At 38.9% G+C, this 13,218-nt stretch overlaps 1 protein-coding gene across 2 annotated transcripts in view; it reads right to left on the bottom strand.

Moving 5' to 3' along the window:
* LOC101622323 (phospholipid-transporting ATPase IB) overlaps window positions 1-13,218 on the bottom strand; it is a 515,968-nt gene that overhangs the window by 441,497 nt on the left and 61,253 nt on the right. The window contains exons 1-2 of one of the 2 annotated variants that reach the window (XM_012723210.1): window positions 8,423-8,437; window positions 8,139-8,283 (exon numbers count right to left, since the gene is read on the bottom strand). In XM_012723210.1, coding sequence (XP_012578664.1) covers window positions 8,139-8,239 — 101 coding nt within the window. In that variant the 5' untranslated portion in view covers window positions 8,240-8,283; window positions 8,423-8,437. Of the gene's footprint in view, window positions 1-8,138; window positions 8,284-8,422; window positions 8,438-13,218 lie in introns of those variants that run through there. The other variant, XM_004680155.2, reaches the window with a different exon arrangement.

The raw sequence follows: 13,218 nt of genomic DNA, 5'->3' as shown, positions 1-13,218 counted from the left end.
TGTTTGTTTAAGTGTCCCCATCTGCAGGACTTTGTATGGCAGCCTGAGCTGACTGTAGCAGAGACAACAGTGGTGTCCCCTCTTGCTGCTTATTGCTACATGTTTTCATTTCTTTGTTCAATTAAGTGACTTATGCATTAATTTAGCTAATTTCAACTCGACTAAACCTCTTGTATAAGAACAGGTAGTTTGGGTTGTCCCTGATGGTGCAATGGGTTAGGGCACCACATTACCAAGCTCTCCAAAGCCACTGCAGAACAAGTTCAATCCCCGGCCAGGGAGCTGACCCAAATGGCATGGCAGACCTCTCCTGACCCACCCTACCGCTCCCCTCAGCAGTGTGCCTTGTCAATCTGCCTGTTCTGCACCCCTCTCTGGCTCTGGTGAATCCTCTTACCCATGACACCTCTGGCTTGTACCCCAGTTCTGTAAGCATAAATAAATAAATCTTAAAAAAAATAAAAAATAACAGGTAGTTTAAGAATTATACAGTGAAAACACAGACTGGAAATAAACAAATGGCAAGCAAATACAAAAAGAAAACCCTTAATTGATACTTATACTCTTAATAAAAACTTTTCATATTCATATTATTTGATTAAACATTTGTCTCATCAAACCTGATTAAGTCAGCCAAAAATAATCAAAATTATGAGGCAGATGACTAGCCACATGGACTAACATTCATTACTCTTAACTGAGAACCTTGGGAAATATATAGTGAGTCTCAAAATAACAACTAATGGCAGTAATGCACATATACAGATATTTCAGTATACAAGTTCAAGGTTCACGATAAAAATTTTCCGATGGAACATGCAATCAAAAGACTACAGATGCAGCTGTAGACCTCCTGTGACCCAGCCAGCTCCACCCTTAAGCCTGAAAGCTAAAAGCAGTCAGCGCTCTGATAGTCTTTGCAGTGGGGGTCTACATAACACACACTGAGGAGAAACAGCACAATCCCTCAAAATGACCAACACCAGCATTCCAAACTCTGCCCCAAGTCCTTTTTAATATGCACAATAAGGGTAGAAAAAAACCTGTGACTTGAGTTTTGCAGAGCTTTTTTTTTATTATTTTTAATATAATGGTTTATTTTTACATTATTTTGTGCCTTTTTCCATCTCGGTTGTAATCCCCATGGGCTTCCCATCACCAAATCACCCGTATGCCATCACCATAGTCCAGTGCACTTCTCACCCCTCTCCCCATTTTTGATCCCATTCTCCACTCCACCCCTGTATAATGTCTCTGGTATATAGTTGTTCATTATTTTTCCCACATGGTCCTTTATGTTCCTGCTATGAGTGAAACCATCTAGTATTTTTTTTTTCTTTCTGGCTTTTGCAGAGCTGGTTTTAAGAAAAAAGGATAGATCAGCATTTAAATGATCAAACCGAACCAACCTCATGGAGTTCAGGAAATTTCTCTGCAAAACACCCCAGCCATCCAAACAATGGTCAGACCTCTCTTTTCGTTCTGTCTAGTCATTGTTCCACTGATGAGCTGCTGATTAGCTTTTCTGAGTTAGCTTTTGCTGTGTGTAGATTGGCTAAGTCATAAAGAGAACAAACAGATGCTACTTCCGAGATAATGATCCAAAAGCCAACAAGACCAAACTCTCACCCCAGAATTCCCTGCAGTCCACTTTGGAACTGATTTCTCAATTCTATACAACTAGAGAAGACATTAAAAAAAAAAAGAAAAGAAAAAAGAAAAACTCAGTGTCAGCATCTAAGAAGAAACTTGACACCCAGGAAGTGTGTGTTCCCATCAGCACACTCACTCAGCAGAACACACGTGTAAGGTTAGTGGTCTAGCTGCTTCTGACCATCATTCCTTCAAAAACATGTCTGTTTCAACAAAGGGTCTAAGTAGTTCCCAAAGCACCCAACAGAAAGATAGAAGTGTAACATTTAAATTCCAACTTTTCCAGATACTTTGTTAATTTTTAAAATACTTTTATTTTGAGATAAGTTTATACTTATAGAAAAGTTGCAAAAATGATACACTGAGTTGCCAATACCCTTCACTCAGTTGCCCCACAATATCAACACACCACCCTCGTACAATGATCAAAACTAAGAAAATAATACTCCAACACAAAGTTTATTGATAGTTCACCAATATTTCCACTAATACTGGCTTTTTGCTCAAAGATCTTATTCATTAACAGACACTACATTGAATTTATTGTATCTCTTTAGTCTTTCCAATTCTGGTTAAATCTCTTATTTCTGTGTTTCACAAATTCTCATGCTTAATTCTTTTTGTCCATTAAAAACAGAGTGCTCACGAGCCCTCTCTGGTGGCGCAGCGGGTTAAAGTACTGCACTAAGAAGCTTAAGCCACTTCAGCATGAGTTCAATCCCCGCCTGCCCCGGAGGTGACCACATGGCAAGGCAGACCTCTCCTCACCCGCCCGCTACTCCCCTCAGCAGTGTACTTCATCAATCTGCCTGTTCTGCTCACCACTCTGTCCCTGGTGAATCTTCTCACCCTCCGCATCTCTGGCCTGTACCCCAGTTCTGTATGAATAAATAAATAAATCTTTAAAAAAACAACAACAGAGTATTCACAAGTTTACAGACAACGATAAGAGTTGACAGAATTTAGAAATAGAAGAAATGGAAATAAGTGATTTAAAACTCTCAAACCAAATTCCTTTACCTGTTTTCATAATTGGGGATAACATAGATGTTTCTTTGGTAAAATTTAAGATTTAAATATGCCCATACTCACCCACACAAGAGTCAACGTGGGAGAGAGCACCCTGCAAGTAAGTCTTCATATACATTTGCTCTTTCCTTAGAAACATCAAATACAAAACTGACCCAAGGCTGATATGTTGTTTCTAAAAATACCTTTCAAAAGAGTTCAAGTACTCAATTGTTACCTGAAATATACAATATGCACAGGGCTTAATTAAGGTTTCCCACTTTAGTCTCAAAAGCCTTATCCGGCAGTGTAAACCTGATAAAAGTTCTAATTACAAGAAACTCCTTGGCATTACTCGCTACAGGAACATAAAAATTAAGGACTCTCAGTATGCTGTGAAAGTCATATTCAGAAAATATAGTGCCTAGTTTGGAGGCTGACCAAGTGTATCTGCCTCTAAATAGAAGTGTGAATAACTGTGTCAGAAATGTGTGTTAATTAGTTTGACTATAGTAATCATTTCGCCATCTGCATATCAACTCATCATGTTATATAACGTAAATACATGTCATTTTCTAAAATATATAAATATAAAAGCAGCCTACATGGAAGAATATCTTGGGTCTGTTTAATATTTGGAATATCTTCAATACATTCAATGACCCTTGATAAGGATTTTCATATACTTTTGCCAAATTTGACAAGGATAGTTGTTTCAAGTTTTTTTTTTTTACAGATTTATAACCCTGGATTTAAAATAATGATAAATCAATCAAAGGACATTATGATTCTTTGTAAGTTCTTGGTATTGCTTGGTAAATTGTAAACAGCTTCAGACTTAAGACTACACCTTACCTAAATTCCTCAACTTTAAACATGTAGTAAATCATTCATCCTTGCAGAACTTTGTGATATAGATCTAGTATTAAATATGGTGATATAACAATATATAATTCTATCACTACCTTCATTGCAAAACTTCATTTCTTAAGGATCCCACATAATATGAAATTATAATACTGTAGACACTATCACACAGTGCTCAAGTTATTTTTCTATTTTAAACTTACCTTGGCAAAATCAATAAAATATTTATTTTTTTTAAATTTCCCTTGAAAACCAAAAAAGAAATGCAATTTCTTGACAAAGCTCAAGTTATTGCTTGAATGAAGAACTTTGCTGGCTAAAACTTCCACCTGAAATGAGTGACTCATTTAAAACTCAGTATCTAAACATTTCTAACTTGCTTTGAAGGTTTCATTTCAAATACTCAAGAAAACTGCCTCATAGCTTTGAAATTGTTTCAAATGCTATGATGATAATCACAAAAGAGGACTGTATAAACCTAATCTTGATTACATGAAATTTCTCATTTCTTGATAAGTAAATTATTTCAAAATGTGTTAATGAAAAGAGACCATATTAAGTACTTTTGAAAATTTTGATACACAGTGTTTGTGAATCAAAATATCCTTTACTTTTGAAAATTAAAGATTCATCCCAAGCTTTCTATACGCATGTAAATTTCAACTTAAAAAAAATTTGAAAGATTATCATGACATTCATTTAAAATGTCCAAAATAAAGTAGATTAGTGGTCAGCTTAAGGTTTGGGGGGAAGGAAGAAAGAGGTAGATGATAAATAAAGGATATATTATTTCATCTGTGATGGAAATGTTCCAAAATTGACTATGAAGATGGTTGTACAACTGTGAAAGCACTAAAAACAACTGAATTATACACTGTACATATGTGGGATATTAGACTATTTAAATTTTTAATGTGATTATACACTTAGAAAAAAGATCTTATTAGGGTCAATATATACATAAATTTATATACACATATTGCACTATTCCATGAGTTACTATTCGTGTCTAGAGGATGGTCACAGTGAAGGCCCTAGAAAATCAATACCTAGGAGAAAAAGTCATACATAATTCCCTGTAACTACGATAATCCAAATTCATTGGCTGCCATGATAAATAATTTCAACAAACCCATCATAGCTTCAGGTTGAACACTGGTGTTACTTTTCAGTGTTAAGAACAAGAAGGTTTGGAGAGCAGCTGTCTATATGGCACAACCCTCCCAAAATTTCTAGGAATTTGGAATCACCATGTCACACAGTCAACCTACGGTGACCACCTCATGCTGATGTGCCAGGCCATGCCTCTATCTTGATACACCAGTCTAAACATTAACCTTAAATCTTCAATCCCTGTCCTGAGTGAACACACCATCACTCCCCAACCTCCCCTGACACCTGACAACTACCTCCCTCCTTAGAGACTCTAATCCCTTTCCTGAAGTCAAAATGCCAGTTGCCCAAGTGGGCAGTTAGAGAGCAACTGCCATAATGAGCAAGGTTCCAAGCCAGTGAGGGCTTCGTGTGGGGCAGGTAAGAGAGGGCCATGGCCGCCTTCTGAGAAGGGTGGACAGCACACAAGTACACCAGACATTCCTGCTTCTGTGGGCTAGCAAGAGTCTCCTCTCCCCTACATGGCTCTCGGTTTTGAAGCAACAGTGTGGGATAAACACGCCATGTTCCTGCCTCCAGGAAGTTATTTCTCAAGAAACTAACCTTTTCTCAAGAAAGAATGTGTTAAGATAAAGAAATATATTGTCAACTACATTTTATGATGTTTTCCTTTGAATAGCTTTAATCAACTTTTTGCAAACGTTTATTGCCAAGACAAAAAGTCTTATTTTTTAAGCAATATTTTTATTTAAAAAAATTGACTTCAGCAATATAAAGGTACCAATACAGTGTGGCTCACTATCTTGCAGAACTTTTAAATATACTGCCAAAAAGCTTTGTAATCAATTCCTTATCTAACTACAAGACATATTACCATTAGTAATTCCATTTTAAATATGCAGTCAAGGCGAAACAAATAATCAAATAGCATTTTATAGAACAGCAAGGGCCACATTTGACTTCCTTAGACCTAGTCACTGTGTTCTAAAAGATAAGCTAACAGTATGTCATGAACTCAGAAACTATGAATTTTAATATCTAATATACATCTCAACTAACTCTTTTACACACTTAAACAACACTTTAAATAAAATAATGGTATCTACCAATTTTATCCCTAGCCAACCCTCTGCATATGTCCATACTTATTTTCCCTACCCCAAAAAAGTCTAAATGAAATTGTGTAAGTAGCTACCTGAAATTTCTGATTCACAATAAAATCAATGTGAAAAGTCAGCTTTAAGTATAATTAGGGGATGGGTAGAATGCCCCATTACTACAGCTCTGGAAATTCTTCACCTTCTTTGAAAACTAGAAAATTAGATAAAAAATAAAACCGCTATTCTCCCAGCTTAACGCATGTTTTAATGGATACCAAAGTTAAAGAAAATCATAGGAACAAAACAAAAATACTACTGGAAAATATCCCAAAGTTTAAAAGAAAAAGTAACTTTCCAATTCCATGTCCTTAACCACTATCAATCCTTTTATAAACAAGTTTTTTCCTTTCAAAAATAAGTCATTTGAAACATGAATAAAGATATGGAATGACAATGGCATTGGAGGGTTCTAAACAGTCTTAAATATATTCATAGAATTGTGCAACCATCATCATCTCAAAATGAAATCCCCAGCACTCAGCAGTCACTCCCAGCTTCTTTCCCCTATCTCAGCCTCAGGAATACTAGTCTATGTCTCAATAGATTTACCTCTTCCTGATAATCCACATAAATGTATTCCTGTAACATAAGGTCTTTTGTTACCAAGTTCTCTCATTTAATGTAAACATTTGCAAGGTTCATCCATACTACAATGTGTATCAGTATTGCATTCCTTTGTATGTCCAAATAATACTCCAACCTATGGGTATATCACATTTTATTCATTCGTCAGTTGACATTTTGGGTTGTTTGTATTTTTTAGTCATAATGAATAATGTTGCTATCAACATTTGCATACCAGTTCATTTACAGACATATGTTTTCATTTCTCTAGGGAAAAGAACAGGGAAATCTATAGGGCTAGGAATAGAATTGCTAGGTCATATGGTAACTTTACGTTTAACCTTTTACAGAACTGCCAGCTTTCCAAAGGAGCTGTAATAATTTTTCATTTCCATCAGCAATGTGTGAAGGTTTTAATTTAGATACCTCCACACTAATTTGCTGCTATCTTTTTCATTAGACCTGGCCTACTATGTGAAGTGCTAATTCATATAGCTGATACTCTATTTTAAACCAAGTCCACTCATTCTTGAACAATATGTTATTTCTCTGAGCTATACTTTTAAGCATAAAATAAGTTCCAATGATTATTTTTAACTTAAGATAAAACTATAATAACCTAAATATCCTTTAATAAATGAAATTCTCACCTTCACATAATATACACCATTATTCTACTTCAAATCTTATCAAGCATGATATTGCTCAAGAGCCAGACATTTTTAAATAAACGGGTGAGGCTAAGCAGTCTGTATAAGTAGTCATGCTGTAGTAGAATACTTAAATATAAAACACACCGTTTTAGCTGGTACTTTCTAGAAAGAATTCTGGATTAGAATTCAGGTTTGTCAATAATCTGTGTAACCTGATCCATCACTTAGTAGCACACCCAAGTGCTATATTCTGAGCAACTCACAGAATTACATGCTCGGAAGTCACTCCCAGATGTAAAGTTGTCTAAGCCTGAAAGTTTAATAAAATGTGAAAATACACCCAAAGTGAAAAGTCTAGCTTTACACAGCAGGAAAAAAAAAAAAATACCCGGTCAGACACACTGAGTTTTCTTTCCAGCTATGTTATTTAGTAACATATGATCACAGGTACATTATTTAACACCTATCTATCTCAGTTCCCTTACCTAAGAGTAATACTTTCTTCAAGAGGTTATGAGGATTAATAAAGCTAATATAATGGAAGCACCTGACACAGTAGCCAGCAAAATGCTAAATGCTAGGTTCTGATAGTCTTTCTCTTTAATAACTGTGGGGAAAGTTTCCCATTGAATAAAGACCTCTTAAATATGTTGGACCATTTGGAACTCAATGCAAGTCCTTGTGACCTAAGGGATTCCTTTATAATAATTTCCCCACATCATGTCTGCAAATTGCTAAAGACAGCTATCAATTGGCTTAGAATAGGACTGGGGGACTCCTGAGAGGAGTCCAGGGATGAAAAGGTAAAAGATCTCATTTTTGTCAGGGACATTAAGAATACAAACTTCCTCGGAGCTCACAGCCTAGACACAGAATTGATACTAAGGAGAGAAAGGTAAGTGCTCTGTTCACATAAACCAATTGGAAGCGCTGGTATAAACTCTAAGGATCTTAGGGGAGGAGGAGGGGGAGGGGAGAGGAAATTAGAAGGGGCTGGAGAAAGCAGATAGGCCGGGGGCGGGGAAAGGGGCAGCTGGCTGGGTGCGTGGAAATGCTACCAGAAGCCCCATCCCAGCGGTGACTCAACTGAGTCTGGCATCTTTCAGTTGCCATCTCCTACCTGATATGGTTGTCACGGAATTTGTTGAGATGCGTTTGGTTGAGGTAAATGGTGCGGGCTGGTGCCTCCAGCTGGTCTCCAACAGACGTGGCCCGGGACATCTCATCATCTGCCTTCTTGTAGCCTGAAGAAGAACGAACAGGTCCTGAGGAGAAGAGGCACAGACAGAAAACAAAACACAAAGAAGTCACGCCTGGAAAGAGGCAGCAAGCACGGACTGCAGGAGGGCGGGCGGGGACCAGCCTGGAAGGATGCTCTGGGCGCTGCTGGGCCCGCCTATGTACCTTGGCTCCCCCTGGAGACCCGCCACCGCAGCTGCTCCAGCTCCTCCCCGCCCCCTCCTGCGCTCCGCCCCCTGCCCCGCAGGTCCCTGGTGCGGGTGGAGGGAGCCTTGCCAGCAAGAGCCCCGCCGCCTGCCTCCGCCCCGGCCCCTCTGCCGCACACGCTCCGCTCGCGCTGCCTCTCGCTCCCCGCCGCCGCGGCGTGCTGGCTGGAGGGCAGGCAGGGACAGAGAGGGACAGTGCTGCCACCTGCAGGGGCGGCGAGGGCGGGGCGCCGGGAGTGCGAGTGGAGGCGCAGAGGACAGGTCCTCAGCTCCTTCTCCCAGGTGGCGCGCCCCCTCCAGGCCCGGGGATTGTGCTCTGGGATTAGGTTTTCTCCGCTTTGATTGTGTTTGGGAGCCAAGAGATGACAGCAAAAGGGGTGTGCCTTGCATTCGGTCACCGCCGAAAGGGATGGGGAAAACATCTCATTGCTCTAAAAATGAAATCCACAAGCCTCCGTGTAAAGAACCAGCTGCTTTTCTCCCCAGCTGTGCCTGGAAACCTGGGTGCAAGAACTTTAACATCCAGTCTTTTCTAGTGCTGGAGTTATTTATGTGTTGTTAGGACATACATGCAGGTTCATCTCCTTTAAATTTTTATTTAGTTTATTTAAATAAAATATTTAAATTTTATTCCTATAGTCAAGCTTCTCTTGCTGAGCTAAACCTCCGTGAGAACCTTCACTTAAGCAGGTGTCAGCATATAGAATAATGATATAGCTGTTATGAAAGCTATGTATGTATGTACAGGTACATACACACACAAAAAAATTTAACTACATTTCCAACTACAACTCCCGTCTTTACAGATTTTCAGGGAGGAGCGTGTGAAGTTAAGTATCACAAGAAAATAAGTGCCCTACATATGAAGTTTCCTTAAATACTCAGTGGCTCTAATATTTGTCATGTCTTCCACCTCTCCAAGAAATAGATGTTGGTACTACTTAATAAGCCGGCATGTCATTTCAGTAAACCTCTACTTCACAACTATGAAAAGTACTCATCCCCATAAAGCAACACTTGGAAAGAGAAAATTTTGGCTATTTGGCATCTTTGAAAATTGGTAACAAGCTTACTGTCAGCCTTATCTTAGGAGGGGTAACAACTTCAATGTAGGACTTGCTATAGGAACTGACACACTGTTCTGAATACTGCTCACCTGGTCACAGGACCAGGGACCATCCACAGTGCCCTGGTGGCTCCCCACCATTACTGGGGGCTCCCCATTTACTGGATCCCAGTCTCAGATTCTCACCTACTCCCCTACAGCTACCTTCTCAGGGGTTCCTCCTATAACACAGCACAGGACTCTGCTCTCCGCTTAATGAAAAGTGGTGGCAGAGAAAGGGGGCCTCATTTCAACTCTGGCTGGCTCCCACTGCACTGTGGCTCTGAGAAAAAGAGCTTTGCTATTTAGGCAGATAGGGAATATTTTTGAAACCAGCCTGTATAAAAGGACTGCTTTTTTCTCTGCGCACTTAACCCACTTTGTTTTTCTCCACAACATTTATCATCATTACCTGGTGTTATTTATTTATGGTCTGTCTTCCATAGCCAAGAGCTGAAGCTCCAGGGAGTAGGGCATGTTTTGTTCACTGTGGTGACCTCAGCACCCAGAACAGTGCCTGGCACATAATGGGCACTCATATTTGCTGGTTGAATATGTCATTTTTACTCAACTCTTATAAAGGATGGCTTTGAATTCTCCAGGCAGAGATGCAGTAATAAGCACAGAGAACTGAAACCCATACTCATGTGTAGGTCAAAGTAATTCCTTGCAGGATTATGTTCATTTGGTGGCTCGCTACCCCAACTGCACCTCATCAGCACCAAGGGCACGCTCACAATTAACTAGTTCCTGGTCCAAGCCCCTCAGATGCCAACTTGTTTTATCTTGTAAAGGTCCTTAAATGAAACTAATGGGCAAACACAGTTGAAATCACTTGTTTCATAATTCTGAGAACACAAAAACAAAAGATCTGGCTCCTTTTGTCAAAAATGTTAACCAGTGTAACTATGGTTACCAGTGCACCATAGTTTATGACCAAGTAACTAAGAGTAGGCTTGGTCAGAGGTCAGCAGCCTCTTGATGCTTGGATGGGGAACTGATGAGAAAAGAGTTTGAGAATTGAAACAAGATCTTTAAAGTATGGATAAGGTTAGTGTTAGGTACTAGGTAAGAGGAGACATCCTGAGTAATGGCGAAAGGAGTTTAAGCAAAGGCACATGTAGATAATTGAAAACAAACCATCACTGAAGGTCCAGATTGGGAAGAGTAGAAAAGAGCAAAAATAGAAGGAGAGAGAGAGAAAGAGAGAGAGTGTGACTGGCCAAACTTTGGGTGATTTACATGTAAGGCAAAGGGCTTGAGCTTCATCCTGAAGGTCATATGAAGTTACAGTTTTCTAAGAGATAAGAAATGTACCTGGATGTGAAGTACAGAAAGAACAAAGAGAAAAGAATTTATAGATAAGGAAATCAGGAAATTAATACTGTTATCTCGAAACAAGATGATAAAAGCAAGTATTAAATGGAGAAGGGGGGGAACATGGACATAAGAAACATCTCCAAAGAAAACTCTGAAAAACTGCTTTTGGATTGAATGTGTGGATTAGAAAAAAACAAAAACATAATTGTATTTGAAGAGGAGAAAATTATGGAACAACAAAAACAGCCCTTATAAACAAATAATTGAAAATACAGTTTTTCCAAATACAAATTTAAATGCTGGATAATACATTTTTTGGGCGGTGGGTGGTATATTGACACAAACAATTAATGATGATATAACTAAATTAAAGTGTCTCCCAGGTAGCTATCATGCCTCAGGCCAGCTCACCTTCCCAAACTACAGTAAGATCAGTCCTGGACCTCTAGTCCAGATAGCAGTAGCTATAGCCTCTCTGCCCCAAAACTTAGTTAACTCTCTTTTACATTGATGACCTGATTTTGACCCAACCCTGGGTTAGAGACAAACTTATTATTTTCAAAATAATGCAAATTTGTTGGAAACGGTTTGCCTAATGGAAAAACTATACCATATTTGGCAAAGCACATTATGATGAAGGTTTCAGATTCAGGCTCATTAGATGAACCCTGAGTTAATGCATTTTGAAAATACCCCATACAGCATCATAGTGTATGCTTACAACTCCCCCCTAAAAATCAGCACAGTCTGTATCATCTGATAGTGAGAGTTCAATAAATATCTATTGCAAAAGAAACCGAAGTGAAGGAAAGAAAGAGAAATAAGAATAGATATATGGACAAGCACTAAGTTTGTCTACTGCAGATTAGAAATGCATCAAGACAGGAACATGGTCAAGGCCTTGGAAGTAGGGATTTATTTTCTTGTTCATGTCTCTACCACCATAACCCTGACTAATGTGTCATGTTCAGTAGACAGTCTTTAATATATGTAATATATGTCAAATGAATAGTTAAAGGCTAAAAATTGGGTGCTTCATGAAACAGCCATGGAACGGAAGACTTCTCCCTTGTCTGGTTACTGAAGCCTTCCGCTCCAGGGAGCCAGATGTGCATTTTATATATTCCTCTTCATCCACCACAGCTCTGTGCTCCGTGGTCCAAGATGGGTCACTAAGAGTCTTTACTGGGAATTTTGGCATGAAACCTAGGCAAAATCATCTCTTTCCTGTTAAAATACACACTCTAAGTAGCTAGAAAATCATTTCCCAATCACTGAATGGGAAAGGAAACAGCTTTCTTTTGAGACACTGATAAAGCAGCTATATAGAAACCAACAGAAATTGTCCCAACAGCTTTCTGGATTCTAGGTACAGTCCCCTTTCAATACTACAGCTTTATTGGGATTTTTGGGTTCCACAAGCCACGCTCAAACATTCAGTAAACTAGTCACAACCAAAACACCCAACCAAAACTATAAGAGAACATATTTTCCCCCATAAGACAGATGAATAAATAAGGTTAAAGAAGGACAAATACCTATTAACATATAGATCCTTGCAAGTGCCCAAGATGTTACTGGCCTCTGACACAAGTGCCATCAGATGCCACATCCAGACCCACATAAGCCAGATCTAACAGAGTAAAGTCTTTATGGCAGTATTGTGACAGCTGGCTTGGATAAAGCCTAGAAGTAGCTGGAAAGTGACTAAATAAGTAAACAACTCCCCCTGTCAGGTGAAGAATAGTGAGGTTACAGAGGAGAGCAGACTAGTTATAGCATGTGTGCCAATGACCGACAGAAGGAGTGAGGGGACTGTAGGGGACACACAACCCCCACCTCTCATAGTAACTCCACCATGAATCTCAGCTACTCTGGGACTCTAGTCCACCTGAATCTCTTCTCCATTCACTTTGCTCAAATCACAGGAGTAAAAGCTGCATTTTAATGAATGACCCAAATTCATCATCATTTCACTCACACTCAATGTGTCTGTGGTGATAAGGAGGTGGAAGTCACTGGCTAGGAAGCAGGGACAATGCCAACCCTCCACTTAACAGATAAGCAGATAGAATTGAAGACACCACCACCTTCCAATTCACTACATAAACTAATTCCATGGAAAGAAAATGAAATACCCCAACAGGATTATGAAATCAGTTCCTATTTAATAAATAGTAGTATAATTAATATTAAAAGTAATTGATAAATATATTATTTAAATACGTACATAAATAAATATTAGCATAAATTTACTAGGTCCAGGATGCTAAGAACTAGAGAGAATAAACACACAAGGTGAATTAGCTAATGTTAGATAAATTTTTTTT

Source organism: Condylura cristata, unplaced genomic scaffold (assembly GCF_000260355.1).
Source record: "Condylura cristata isolate star-nosed mole 26May11 unplaced genomic scaffold, ConCri1.0 scaffold00010, whole genome shotgun sequence".
Classification (NCBI taxonomy): domain Eukaryota; kingdom Metazoa; phylum Chordata; class Mammalia; order Eulipotyphla; family Talpidae; genus Condylura; species Condylura cristata.
Note: the sequence above shows the minus strand (reverse complement) of the source record. Positions and strands in the feature narration are given on the sequence as shown.